The sequence below is a fragment of the Bombina bombina genome, chromosome 8, assembly GCF_027579735.1.
Source record: "Bombina bombina isolate aBomBom1 chromosome 8, aBomBom1.pri, whole genome shotgun sequence".
NCBI classification, from domain to species: domain Eukaryota; kingdom Metazoa; phylum Chordata; class Amphibia; order Anura; family Bombinatoridae; genus Bombina; species Bombina bombina.
In genome coordinates this window covers 130,334,757-130,347,493 of record NC_069506.1, presented here as the reverse complement: position 1 = coordinate 130,347,493, position 12,737 = coordinate 130,334,757, and the positions used below count along the sequence as shown (strand labels likewise).

The 12,737-nt window shown below is 37.2% G+C and overlaps 1 protein-coding gene across 1 annotated transcript in view; it reads right to left on the bottom strand.

The window, feature by feature from the left end:
* Nucleotides 1–12,094, bottom strand: part of LOC128638551 (zinc finger and BTB domain-containing protein 40) — a 78,048-nt gene extending 65,954 nt beyond the window's left edge. The window contains exons 1-3 of the mRNA XM_053690577.1: nt 11,987–12,094; nt 6,777–7,828; nt 1,460–1,593 (exon numbers count right to left, since the gene is read on the bottom strand). Of these exons, the coding sequence (XP_053546552.1) occupies nt 1,460–1,593; nt 6,777–7,767 (1,125 nt within the window). The 5' untranslated portion in view covers nt 7,768–7,828; nt 11,987–12,094. The remainder of the gene's footprint in view (nt 1–1,459; nt 1,594–6,776; nt 7,829–11,986) is intronic.
* Nucleotides 12,095–12,737: the final 643 nt, after the last annotated feature.

Sequence of the window (12,737 nt, the reverse complement as noted above, 5' to 3'; positions counted from 1 at the left end):
TGTTCATTCAGTAGTTTGACAGGATAACTCCTAATTAAAACCGATCCGATACGTAGTTATAGAACTTCAACATGGTTGGATGTTAAAAAACCAGGGGTCTTCCGATGTCTTGGCTGCACAACATGTGGGGGTCTTATTACTGGTCCTAGCTTTACTCATCCACACAAACGTAAAGTTTATAAACACAAATTCCGCCTTACGTGTACTACTACACATATAATATACTTATTACACTGCATTTGCGGGCTGAATTATGTAGGAAAGACCAGCGATGACCTGCGTACACGTATGGCAAATCACCGATCTGCTATTAAAACGGCACATCAGAACAACCGGTGGCCAGACACTTTTTGGAATACAAACACAGTGTTATGGACCTTAAGTACACGATCATAGACCATGTGCCACCGTTGTCAAGAGGAGGTGATAGGAACCGACTGCTTCTCCAAAAAGAAGCAAAATGGACATTTGAATTGAACACTCTCGTGCCTTATGGGCTTAATACACAGCTAGATTGGCAGGTGTTCCTATGATCCCGTTCCATTAGCTGTCATTTGCTTTGGAACATAGGGGTCATGCATACCTTTTTGGGAGTCCATGGTCATTCTAATTACTGTACACAATTTTATGAGAGACATGTTCCATTTGAGTATCCTTGATATCTGTAATATTTCTAGTTTGTTGGCCTTTTGTTTATCCTATTGTGTGACTCCACATTTCAGTTTTGGCCCCTGTGGTTGTACCTAATTTCTGTTGCCATGTTCTGTTCTCTGGAGTCACACGGTTTGATATTTGGTGCTATTTGGCTTGTTTTTTTGTTCGCTATTTGCTGACTTGCCATATATGGCGTCTGTTACCTGGTTGCTATGGCAACCGTATGTGTACTACTATATAGCGATATAATACATATTCCCATTTTTGTCAATATTGCCTATGTTCTTACTTTTGTATGCTTAGCGCTTGTTTGGTGCTTGTATAATTATGCTGTTTCTTTGTTGTTTTTCTTTATTCAGTCTCCACACGTTGCCGCGGGCGATGACGTCACTCGGTAGGGGCGGCGCATCTACCGCGGAGAGCGTGGCGCACTTTTCTCTGGTGGCGGTTTATAACACAGCTGGGTGGTAAGTTTTCTGTAAACCTTGTAAGTTTGAGGACGGGCAGTTTATTGCCCGAAAACGTTCACTAATTAAAGGTGAAATTATTGAAAGACTTCTGGAGTGCTTCTTGTTTATATATATATATATATATATATATATATATATATATATATATATATATATATATATATATATATATATATCTATATCTATATCTATATCTAGATAGGAAACCCTGCACATGAGAAAAAAAAAAAAAAAAAAAAAAAAAGACATGAAACACCCACTACCTAACTTTGACAAAACTTTTTTAAGGCATCCTTGTTTCCTTGTTAAAGGCACATGAATTGTATATTACTCACCTGTTTTTCAGTTTCTTTGATCTGCCTGCATTTTTCAAGATTTTCTAACACACTCTGAGGATCTGAAAGGGCTTCACTGAAGATACTTTCATAACGGATAAGAAAATCCAACTCACTGGAATTACTTTTAGTTTCTACACATGAAAAAGGAAAATATAATCAAAGCATCTCAAAGCAGATATTTAATAAGTGACTGTGCTATATTTTACAAACAATGGAAAAGCAACAAGTAACTGATTACAATTAGCAGAGGATATTGTATGACTGTATAACAATTCAATATATTTAAAAAAGGTCAGGGATGGTAGCAGTACGAATACGAAACCTCCGAATACGGAAGGTGGCGGCCCATCGTGCTGTTCCGCTATTTTTAGAGCCACATTTATACTTGTAAAACAGCACCCCAGGAAAATCTGGATTTGCACAGATTTTAGCGTGTTGCTGTTTCACAAGCATAAACTTTGCTCCGAAAATAGCCGAACATCACGAAGGGGCCATATTCTTCCGCATTCAGACGGAATAGTATGAATACGTAGAGAAGAGACAAGATACATTTTAGGAGTCCAGGCAATTATTTTTAATATTATACAGGCACAAATCCCCAAATCTGGAATACTAAAGTCCAAACTTATTCCGAAATCCCATCTACAAACTGTCCCGTTTTAAAGATGCAAATATTCCAAAATCCAAACTATTCCAAAAAAAACAAAACAATCCTTTTCGGTCTCAAACTGTTTGGATAAAGGATTTTCTACCTGTATTCTTTCCACAAAGCAACATTATAATGCAAAAAAAAAAACATACATAATTTGTTAGAGCATTGAATTTTGGGTTTAATAATCCTAGATAACTATTTACCCCCACAAAGGGATGAGCTCATAGGTAAAGTTCAACTAAAAAATAAGAAAGCACTGCAGCTCCTACAATACTTTACCTATGTGTTTAACATGACTGGTGGCTTACGCACAGTTATCTAGAGTCAGTAATGCAAGACATTACATGGTCTTACAAATAAGAGCATGCCATGTTTGCACTAGAATGTCCCTTTAAATATGTTACTTTTGCTGTTACATAAACTTGACTATCTGGCTGTGTATGGTATCCTTTAAAGGGACAATCTAGACCCGGTACTTATTCTTTATTACTTATTGTTACATACCAAACAAGCATCTTGCAAAGGGTTCCACATCTATAAGCTTGTAAGTAGTACATGAAACTTTTAAATAATCGTTTGTTAGCAGCCTACTGAGCATGTGCAAAAGTGCACAGTGTGTGTGTGTGTGTGTGTGTGTGAGAGAGTGTGTGTATATATGCATTATGTGATTGGCTGATGGCTGTCACATGATACAGGGGGAGGGAAAATTAGATTAACTTTGAAATTTGCCAGAAAATATTCTTCTGCTTATTTCAAATTTAAAAGTGTGATTGCATTGTCTTATTATTGTTTATGTTTATTATTCCATTCTACTGTATTTAGGGGTCCTTTAGGAGTTACAGATATTGTTTGTACGAATAAGGGGGACAGTTCAGTCCCACCAATACAAATCAGTGTATAGTTCTGCAAGATCACAAGCTTCTAAAATCACTCCTTTGACCCTGCTTTGCCCAGAAGAGCTTGATGTCTGATAGGCACATTGTATAAATTAATTTGTCAATTTGACCGAGACTGGGGGGCTCTTGTACAGATATCCCTCATTCAGTCATTGTGAAGTGTCATAAACAATACTCTGACTTTGTATGTTCACTAAAAACTAAATAATCTCAAATGGATCCCTAATACAATACAAGGGAGTAATTAGGAAACCGGTCTTATTTATTATATCAATGATAGATATAGTTATGAAGTAATTTTTTTCGATAATGTTAGGGCCTTTGAAAAAGCCGGAGTTGTCGGCGAAACATGTTAGAGGAAAGGGCTCTTGGGACCCTCCAATTTTAATGTTCTAAATGCAGTAGAAGTCCTATAATTATTGATGTCTCAGCTGACACTTGTATATACTCAGACTTTGTTAGTAAGCAATACATTCAAGATACAACTAACGGACAGAAACGGTTAGTTTCATTAGTGCCGTGTATTTAGGTTGTATAACTGATATTCACAACTATACTCTCAGGAGATACTTGGTCCGCTTAGGTTGCAGTAATTTTCACATACAATCAAACCTAGATACATCAGAGGATCTTCATATTTGATGGGGTATTTTAAGCTAAGCACTATAACTCCTGCTTGATACCTAGATATGCAGTAACTACTAACGCATATTTATACTTGGTTTCAACAGGTTTTGTATACTATTAATGCATGTTATAATTGGGATAGCATATTAGTATATAGCCCCACAACAGTGAAGATCGATAACTATTAGTGGGAGAGTGTTTAATGATCACTTGGATATTTAGCCTTTTACGGTGATTTCACCAAATATATATGTACAAGTTTACACATTCATTAACGCTCACCACTCCAAAATGGTTACTGCTACCAATAACTATTAGAGTTTCCTCTTAGATAGGTTGTAATAGATTTGTGCAATACTACAGTGAATTAATCTAATAATTTTACCTCTAATAATCCCAACAAGGGATCGTTATGAAGTGATTCAGTTTTCTGTTCCTTTTCTATCATTAGTTATACAATACTACCCATATATATATATATATATATATATATATATATATATATATATATATATATATATATATATATATATATATATATATATATAATTCAATCATAAATTCATAGAGTTTCTATACAAACCATGATGATACATTGACTGTTACACACACTATGTGATTCACAGTAATGTATATAGAGGAACAAATTGCTTTATCAATGTGCTCATATCTGTAACATTATCGCACAAATTACTTCATAACTATATCTATCATTGATATAATAAATAAGACCGGTTTCCTAATTACTCCCTTGTATTGTATTAGGGATCAATTTGAGATTATTTAGCTTTTAGTGAACATACTAAGTCAGAGTATTGTTTATGACACTTCACAATGACTGAATGAGGGATATCTGTACAAGAGCCCCCCAGTCTCGGTCAAATTGACGAATTCATTTATGCAATGTGCCTATCAGACATAAAGCTCTTTTGAGCACTGTACACATCTTATATCTGCAAGTGATTTTAAGTACCCATTTTTAATAAATTCTAATAAAGTTTTATTTAACGGTTTATGATTAAACTCCTACACCATTACAATAATTTAGGAGAATAGAGTGCTATAAGTGTATTCTTATTTACAACAATTAAGTATTTCAGTTTCTGTCCATACACAGCACCTATGGGCTTTCTTCAAACAGTATAAGGCCAAATGAATATTATTATAAGCCCTTCTCCATTGATTATCTTTAGTAGTGCCATCACTTTTTCGTATTTCACCTGCTTTGCCCAGCACATAAACTAATTGAGAAATTGTTGTCTATGGGATTTCTTAAACAACTTAATGGGCATAAAACTCTATTATTTTTTTCATGATTCAGATAGAGCATGTGATTTTAAACAACTTTTCAATTTACTTCTATTATCCAATTTGTTTTGTTCTATTGGTATTCTTTGTTGAAAGAGATACCTAGGTAGGCTCAGGAGCTGCTGATTAGTGACTACACATGACATGCTATTGACTTACACAATGCATTCAGCTAGCTCACAGTAGTGCATTGTCTCTCCTTCAACAAAGGATACTAAGAGAATGAGGAAAATTAGATGATAGAAGTAAATTGGAAAGTTGTTTAAAATTGTATGTTCCATCTGAATTATGAAAGAAACATATTGGGTTTCATGTCCCTTAACCCTGTCAGTGCTATCGACGGCTCTGAGCCGTCGCAGAGTTTCTCACTCAGAGCCGTCACTAGCACTCTCCCACCTTGAGGGAGATCTGGGGGCTCCCACTCGCTCCTACCCCGGTGATCAGGCCTGTATAGTGAAAGGCAATGACAAGAATAGGGAAAGGAGGTATGCTGCTTAGAAGCCTGTAACTCAGGAATCTAAGCAGTTACAGACCCCCAAGACCCACCGTTGGAAAGGTAATCGCCTAACCTTTCCAATGGTTTAAGTCTTGGGGATCTGTAAAAAAAAAAAAAAAAAAATTTAAATAAATAATAAAACAAACCTTAGATCACCTTAGCACCCAGGTGGGAAAGTGCTTAGCACTCAAAGGGTTAAAGGGACATGAAACCCAAACATTTTCTTTCATGATTTAGGTAGAACATACAATTTTAAACAACTTTCCAACTTACTTCTATTATTTTATTTGCTTCCTTCACTTGTTATCTTTTGCCAAAAGGTTTATCAAGGAAAGCTCAGGAGCAGCAGAGAACCTAGGATCTATCTGCTGATTGGTGGCTGCATTTATATACACCGATTGTCATTAGCTCAACTATGTGTTCAGTTAGAAACCAGTAGTGCATTGCTGCTCCTTTAACAAAGCATATCAAAAGAATGAAGCAAATTTGACAATAGAAATAAACTGGAAAGTTGTTTAAAATTGTATGGTTCTACCTAAATCATGAAAGAACATTTTTGGGTTTCATGTCCCTTTAAGCATTGGACTAAAATCTATGTTATTTTAAATATATTTTGATGCTAATTATGCTGGATAAGATGGTGTTATGAAACAGTTTTCTTGTTTGCACAATAGAAACAATACAGTGGATCAGAAATATTTAACCTTATCCATTATTTGCAAACATTCAGAAACGTTTCAAATAATTTCTGGTTTACTTATTCCAGGGGTTGAAATTTTTACTTTAAAGGAACACTGAGGAACCATCCAGCAATTTGTATTTTTTTAACACAGAATAATCCTAATAATTCGGAAAAAGAAAACTTGTAGACATTATTTTCTCTTTTGCTCAAAGGATCTGTCAATTCCTGCATTAACTTGACATAAATCAGTAATTAAAATGCTGCAGTGCATTAGAACATTTTCTTACAGCACTGCTACGTGCAGAAAACTGTGTTTAACCCCCGCAAGTAGAGTTAAACACATAGTTAAAATCTCTGATTCTGCAATACACTGCCAAAGCTGATATGAACACAGACAGTAATTGGTATCTTCTTACATATGTTGATCCTGATTGGCTCTGTATTTTCAACTCTGGACCTGTGGTGCATTGCTGGTTAGAAGCGGACTTTATTTATGTGTTTAACTCTTCCACGGGTTTAACACAGAATTATGAGCAAGCAATAGTGCCATTAGAAAATGTTTTAAAGCTTTACAACATTTTCTAATAACAGTTGTGTCCCCTTAAACAGCACTGATTTTAATTTGAAACAATAATAAAAATCATATTACTTACCGTATTCTTCAAGTCTTCTTTTCTTCGAAGCCGGCTCAGCGTTCTCCTCTTTGTCACCAAATGCTTCAGGCTGTGGAAAGGTGCACGGTGTAGGTGTTACACAAGTATCCTCTGACACTTCAGCCTCTTGTTCTACCTCTTCCTGAGAACTATCTTCCTGTATTGCCTGAACGCTTTCTTCTGTTGCAGTTTTAAGAGGACTGGCTACTTTCTCAGTTGCTTCAGTGTTATCAACTGTATCTAATTTTGCAAGATCACCGTGCGTTTCTGTATCGGGAGGTGAAACCATCGTCTTCAGATCTTTTAAATCCACTGTACTTTCAGAATTTTCCAACATATTAAGGTTTTCTGCAGTAGAGTCAGGTAAAACACTTTTTGTAGATAGCAAGTTTACAGCACTTTCCAGCGGTTTGGCAACAGGGTGGGCTTCCCCGCTTGCATTCGATACTGATCCATCATTGGTCGAATCAACAGGTGGTACCGTTTTGATGGGAGACACCAATTTTTCAGTAGCTGTAGTTTCATTTGATATCTCATTTCTGGGATTTACAATGTCATGTTTTTTAATAATTTCGGTTTTATTTGGGGGTACAGGCTGAACTGCAGCATCTTTTAATTTCTGACTCGCAGTAGAGTGATTCATTAGTTCAGTCAAAAGATTTTTACAGCTGACAGCCACATCAAACATTTGCAAGCTGTCTGCCACAGAAATAATTTTAGTTAAATTGTGTTTTCCAGGTGGCAGCTTTCCTGAATACATCATTTCCAGAAGAAGGGAAAACTCCTCTGGAGTTACGACAGAAGCATCAATAGATATAGCCTCTGTATTTTCAAGTAAAGATTTGAAAAGTAAACTTGCAGCTGCCAACACAAGCTTGTGTGCTCGAAACTGCAATGAACCTATGAAAATAGTACAGTCACAAAAATGTTGCTCCTTGCACAATGTGTGCAACTGCTGTAAGACCTGTCTGCTGTAGTTTGGGAGCTCCATCCCTTATAAATTGTAATATATTAATTTCTGAAGCCGTTTTCAGTAGACCAGAACAGGGGCACTGGAACAAAACAGAAAAAATAAATATTACATTGTGCCTTTACCTGATGTTAGTGCTCTGTATAAACCAGGGCTCGACAAACCCAGGAGCCTGAGAGCCACTGGCTCCTAGAATTGTACCCCTGGCTCCTAGGTTTTTGGGTTATTCTCCATATATCTATATACAAATGGCACTCTTTGGCTCCTAAAAGTGTGCCTGGCTCCTAAATATTCTTACTGGCTCCTACATTTTAAACAGGTTTGTAGAGCCCTGGTATAAACACATAGTTACTATTTCCTTACTAATAAAGTCTGACCATTGAGAACTTATGTTGTTAGTTTAAATGCTTAATCATTTCTAACATCTTTATTCTAAATTAAATAAAATATACTGTGCCAATAACTGCTTTATGTTATATTGCACACAACTATAGTAGCAGCTGGGAGATTATCCAGTTTAAAATCATACAACTTTTTTAATGCTATGAACTAGTGTGCTATCTCCTAAAAGGATATGAAACTCAGACATTTTCTTTTGTGATCCAGACGGAGCATACAATTTTTAAAAAGTTTCCAATTTACTTCTATTACCAAATGTGCTTTGTTTCTATGGTTGAAGAGTTACCTATGTAGGTATCTGGAGCACTGCTTAGTAGGAAATAGTGCGCTTGATAATGTATACAATTCTTGCACAACTGCTGCCAAGTGCTCCAGACACATGAACACACCTGAGCTTATGTCCCTGCTTTTCAACAAATGATTCCCGAGTGAACAAAAATAAAAATAAATTAGAAAGCGGTTTATAATTCCATGCTGTATCTGAATCATGAAACAAAAATTTGGGGTTTCATGTCCCTTTAATAAAAAGGCATGGAATTACAAGCCACATATACCAGACTTTCACTTTATTTTGTGCCACTTTAAATAAAAGACATTTTGCACTTTACTTCAGTCTTTCTTTAATCAAACTACAGCGAAGACTGCAGGCAACAACAGTGTTTAAGTCCCATTATAGCAAAAAAAAAAAAAATAATGACGCTCTTATTTGTTCAAGCATGTCAATTTATCACTACAAATCCTCAGAAAGCTGCTGGTCCCAAGCAGAAACTGATGCTGAGCCAATCAGCAGTGGCTTGTGTGATTAATACTGCTGAGTGATCAAGTAAGTGGCTGTTTCCACTAGGAGAAAGTGGGCACACTGCTTATAAGAGTACCGCTAAAATTGAGTTTTCAGTTGAAAGCTAAAAACATTTTAGCAATATATTTCCATAAGGAAAAATAGAACTAGTAAAAGTTACCACGGTTTTTCAGAAGCATACACACATATGCTGTATGGCCCGGTGCCCCAATGTTCATACACCACTCTTTGTAGAGTCAGTGGGGTCCGTGCCCCAGTATTCATACACCACTCCTTCACAGAGAGTCAGTTGTGGCTTGTATGACACAAATTAAATCTTCACAGGAACAAAATACAACCCCCCCCAACTGAAGTATATTGCAAAAATGCTTATCTAAAAATCAAAATGTACCCATGCACATTAAGGCTCTGTCCTGGGTCCTCTACTCTTCTCTATTTACACTTCTTTACTGGGTAAACTTATCAACAGCTATGGCTTCAACTACCACCTCTATGCTGATGATACCCAGATCTACCTTTCCACCCTTGCACTCTAACCTTCTGTCAATTCTCACATCAGCGACTGCTTATCTTGCATTTTCTCCTGGATGGCCTCTCACCACCTAAAAATAAACATGCCCGAACTACTTCAAATCCCCCCCTCAAACTCTACTACAGTTTCTAATTTTTCCATCTCTGTTGGCGGCACTACTACCTCCCCATCACCCCAAGTTCGCTGCCTCGGAGTCACACTTGACTCAAATCTGTCCTTCATTCCCCACATTAAACTGCTCTCTTCATCCTGCAGCAACCACCTGCGCAATATCTCCACAATGCGTTTGTTTCTGAGTGACGAAACTACTTATCCACTCCCTGGTAATTTCCCGACTTGACTACTGCAATAACTTAATAACTGGCCTCCCTCTCTCCCCTTTAATCCATCCGCCATGCTAATACACCACTCTCGACACTCCGTTTCTGCTGCACCTCAATGTGAGCCCCTTCACTGGCTCCCCATTCACAGCAGAATTAAATACAAAATTCTCACCCTGACCTACAAAGCCCTCACCAATGCTGCCCCAACCTACCTGTCCTCACTCATCAACAAATATACTCCAGCCCGCCCCCTAAGATCCAACAATGACCTGCTCCTTGCGTCCTCTACCATCACCTCCTTTCATGATAGACTACATGACTTCTCTCGTCCGGCACCAACCCTCTGGAACACACTTCCTCGAGCTGTCAGACTTGCTCCTAACCTCTCCTTTAAACGTTCCCTAAAGACCTTTTTGTTCAGGGAAGCCTATCACCCGACTGATTAACAAATGAACTTCACTAACCTAACAGTTGCCCTCATCTCCCACCTTTGCAGTCCCCACCTCCTGTTTCCCATCCTCCTACCCATCTAGATTGTAAGTTCCCACGGGAATAGGGCCCTCAATTCCCCGTTTCTGTCTGTAAAATTTTGTCTTTTATTGTATTGTTTCTCCATTGTACTTTTATCCTTGTACCCATGGGCAGCGCTGCGGAATCTGTAGGCGCTTTATAAATAAAGAATAATAATAATAATGCACATTTCAATTTTGATCTGTCCCTTTAAGTACTACAATTGCAGCAAATGAAACCAAGTGGTTTGTTGGTGACCCAGAAAAGCAGTGCCAGCAAATTTAGGCACCTGTGCTATAGGTAAGCAACCCTTACTTTAAAGGAACATTATACACTAGATTTTTCTTTGCATAAATGTTTGTAGATGATCCATTTATATAGCCTATACAGCTTTTTTTTTTTTTTAGTATAGTTTTGCTTATTTTTAAATAACATTGTGCTTATTTTCAGACTCCTAACCAAGCCCCAAAGTTTTAAGAGAATCCTGGTGTATACCTACTCCAGCTTGCTCCTGTTTGTGTAAAGAGTCTCTTCATATGCAGAGAAAGGGGGTGTCTGCTTTATTTTTTGCTATAGCACCACTTGCAGTGGGTGTTCCAGCTAACTTTTTTAACAGTGCTAAACTGGGAGCTTCTAAGAGTTTTTAAACGGTTTTATACTTGATTTTTAGATCAGCATCTGTGTATATCATTCTTTATAGTAGTGTCTATTACATGCAGTTAAATTAAAATTGGTGTATACTGTCCCTTTAAGTATTTAGAGTAATTTATCATTAAACTAGAATGTCTCTTTATTGCACTATATCTCTAATTACAATTGTGGGGAATAACAAATTTAGGGAAATGTTATATAAACTTGGAAGCCAATGATAGTATATGAAGAATAAGCCATAAAGGATTGAGAAGCCCAGGGATTTCGTATGCACTGTCCTATAGCATCTGTCTACAACAAATATCCACTTCGCTCCTAAGCTATGGTACACACATATATATACGCACCTCAGCCCTATTCAAAATCATGCAAAGTAGCATATATAACAGACCTGTGTAACACTTTCCCAGCCATGTACACTGTTGCAGGGAACAATATAAGCTTGCATTTATTTCATCTCTGGCAGGCGTATTATATATTGTGTGAATTGCTAAAACAAATAAGGTTCGTCATGCCAAAACTAATTTGCATCAAATCAATTCTCTATGTGGTTGCTGGCAAACTCCTTAGCAAGAATTGGGCAAAAAGAGTGAAGAAACCTACACACACTGGAAAAATAGTAATACAGCCTCCCCTGCTTTTTGTTTAGGTATTATTTAAAGACAATCAATGTTGTACTGCTTGTGACAAACATGCCTTCATATGAAGCACACGCCACAGATATCGTAAAGCTAGTGTATGATGTCGCTCATCCTGTCACAACATTAGATCACACACTTTACTTTCACGGGATACCGACAACTAATGCTTCAGAAGTAAACTACACACACAAACACCGTTACCGGAACGATCCTGCTTACAGCTACACATAGCAAGATAAAGGCAAAACCACAATTACCACAGTTAAACCCATTTGCTGCTAAATGAGCCCTGCACATCATCTGCCGGACGTCCTGGGAGCAAAATGGTTCATTGTCACATCCTGCTGTGTACCAAATCATGTACGCTGCTGGTTAACCCACTTACCAGTTGTGTGCAATTACTTTTATTATTATAGTGTGTAACTGTGTTTCCTTATGTTTCCCCCATTTTAATCCTAGGCCTAAAGCCTCCGTACCTTCCCTTCGACCTCAGAGGCCGTCAAGCCTACGTACTGAACTCTTCCGCGCATGCTCCAATGGGACGCAAAGCTGTGACAATTGTGGTCTACACTGTTATAAATAAAGTTGGGTTAAAAAAAAAAAAAAAAAAAAAAAAAAAAGCATTTTCTTATAAGGGACCGAAGCTAGCTTAGAATGTTTCCATCTGATCTATTCTATTGTGTATTAGTGCATTACAGTTACGGGTTGATATTTGTGCGCGGATTACCTTTATTTCCGGTTATATAAACACAAATTAACGCTCATTTGCTATTTAATCGCGTTCTACGTGTTTGTTGTTCATTGTTTTATACACAAAAATCTTATTTTACGTTTTAAATAAGTTACTTTGTCGTACAACACTATTGTGTAGTAAAACTTAGTGCAGAATACTTTGCTGAGATCTAGATGTTTGCCCCTTGGAGAAATAGAACAATATTTTGCATAGTTGCATATGTGGTGTCATCAGATACTACCTGTCTGCTTTACTTTTGCAGCTAACCTTTGACACACTATTGCTAACAAACAGGCTAGATTACGAGTTTTGCGTTATAGGTGAAAAAGCAGCGTTATGGCTCTTTTTCACTACCGCTGGTATTATGAGTCTTGCAGGTATATCTGTACCGCACACTTTTTTG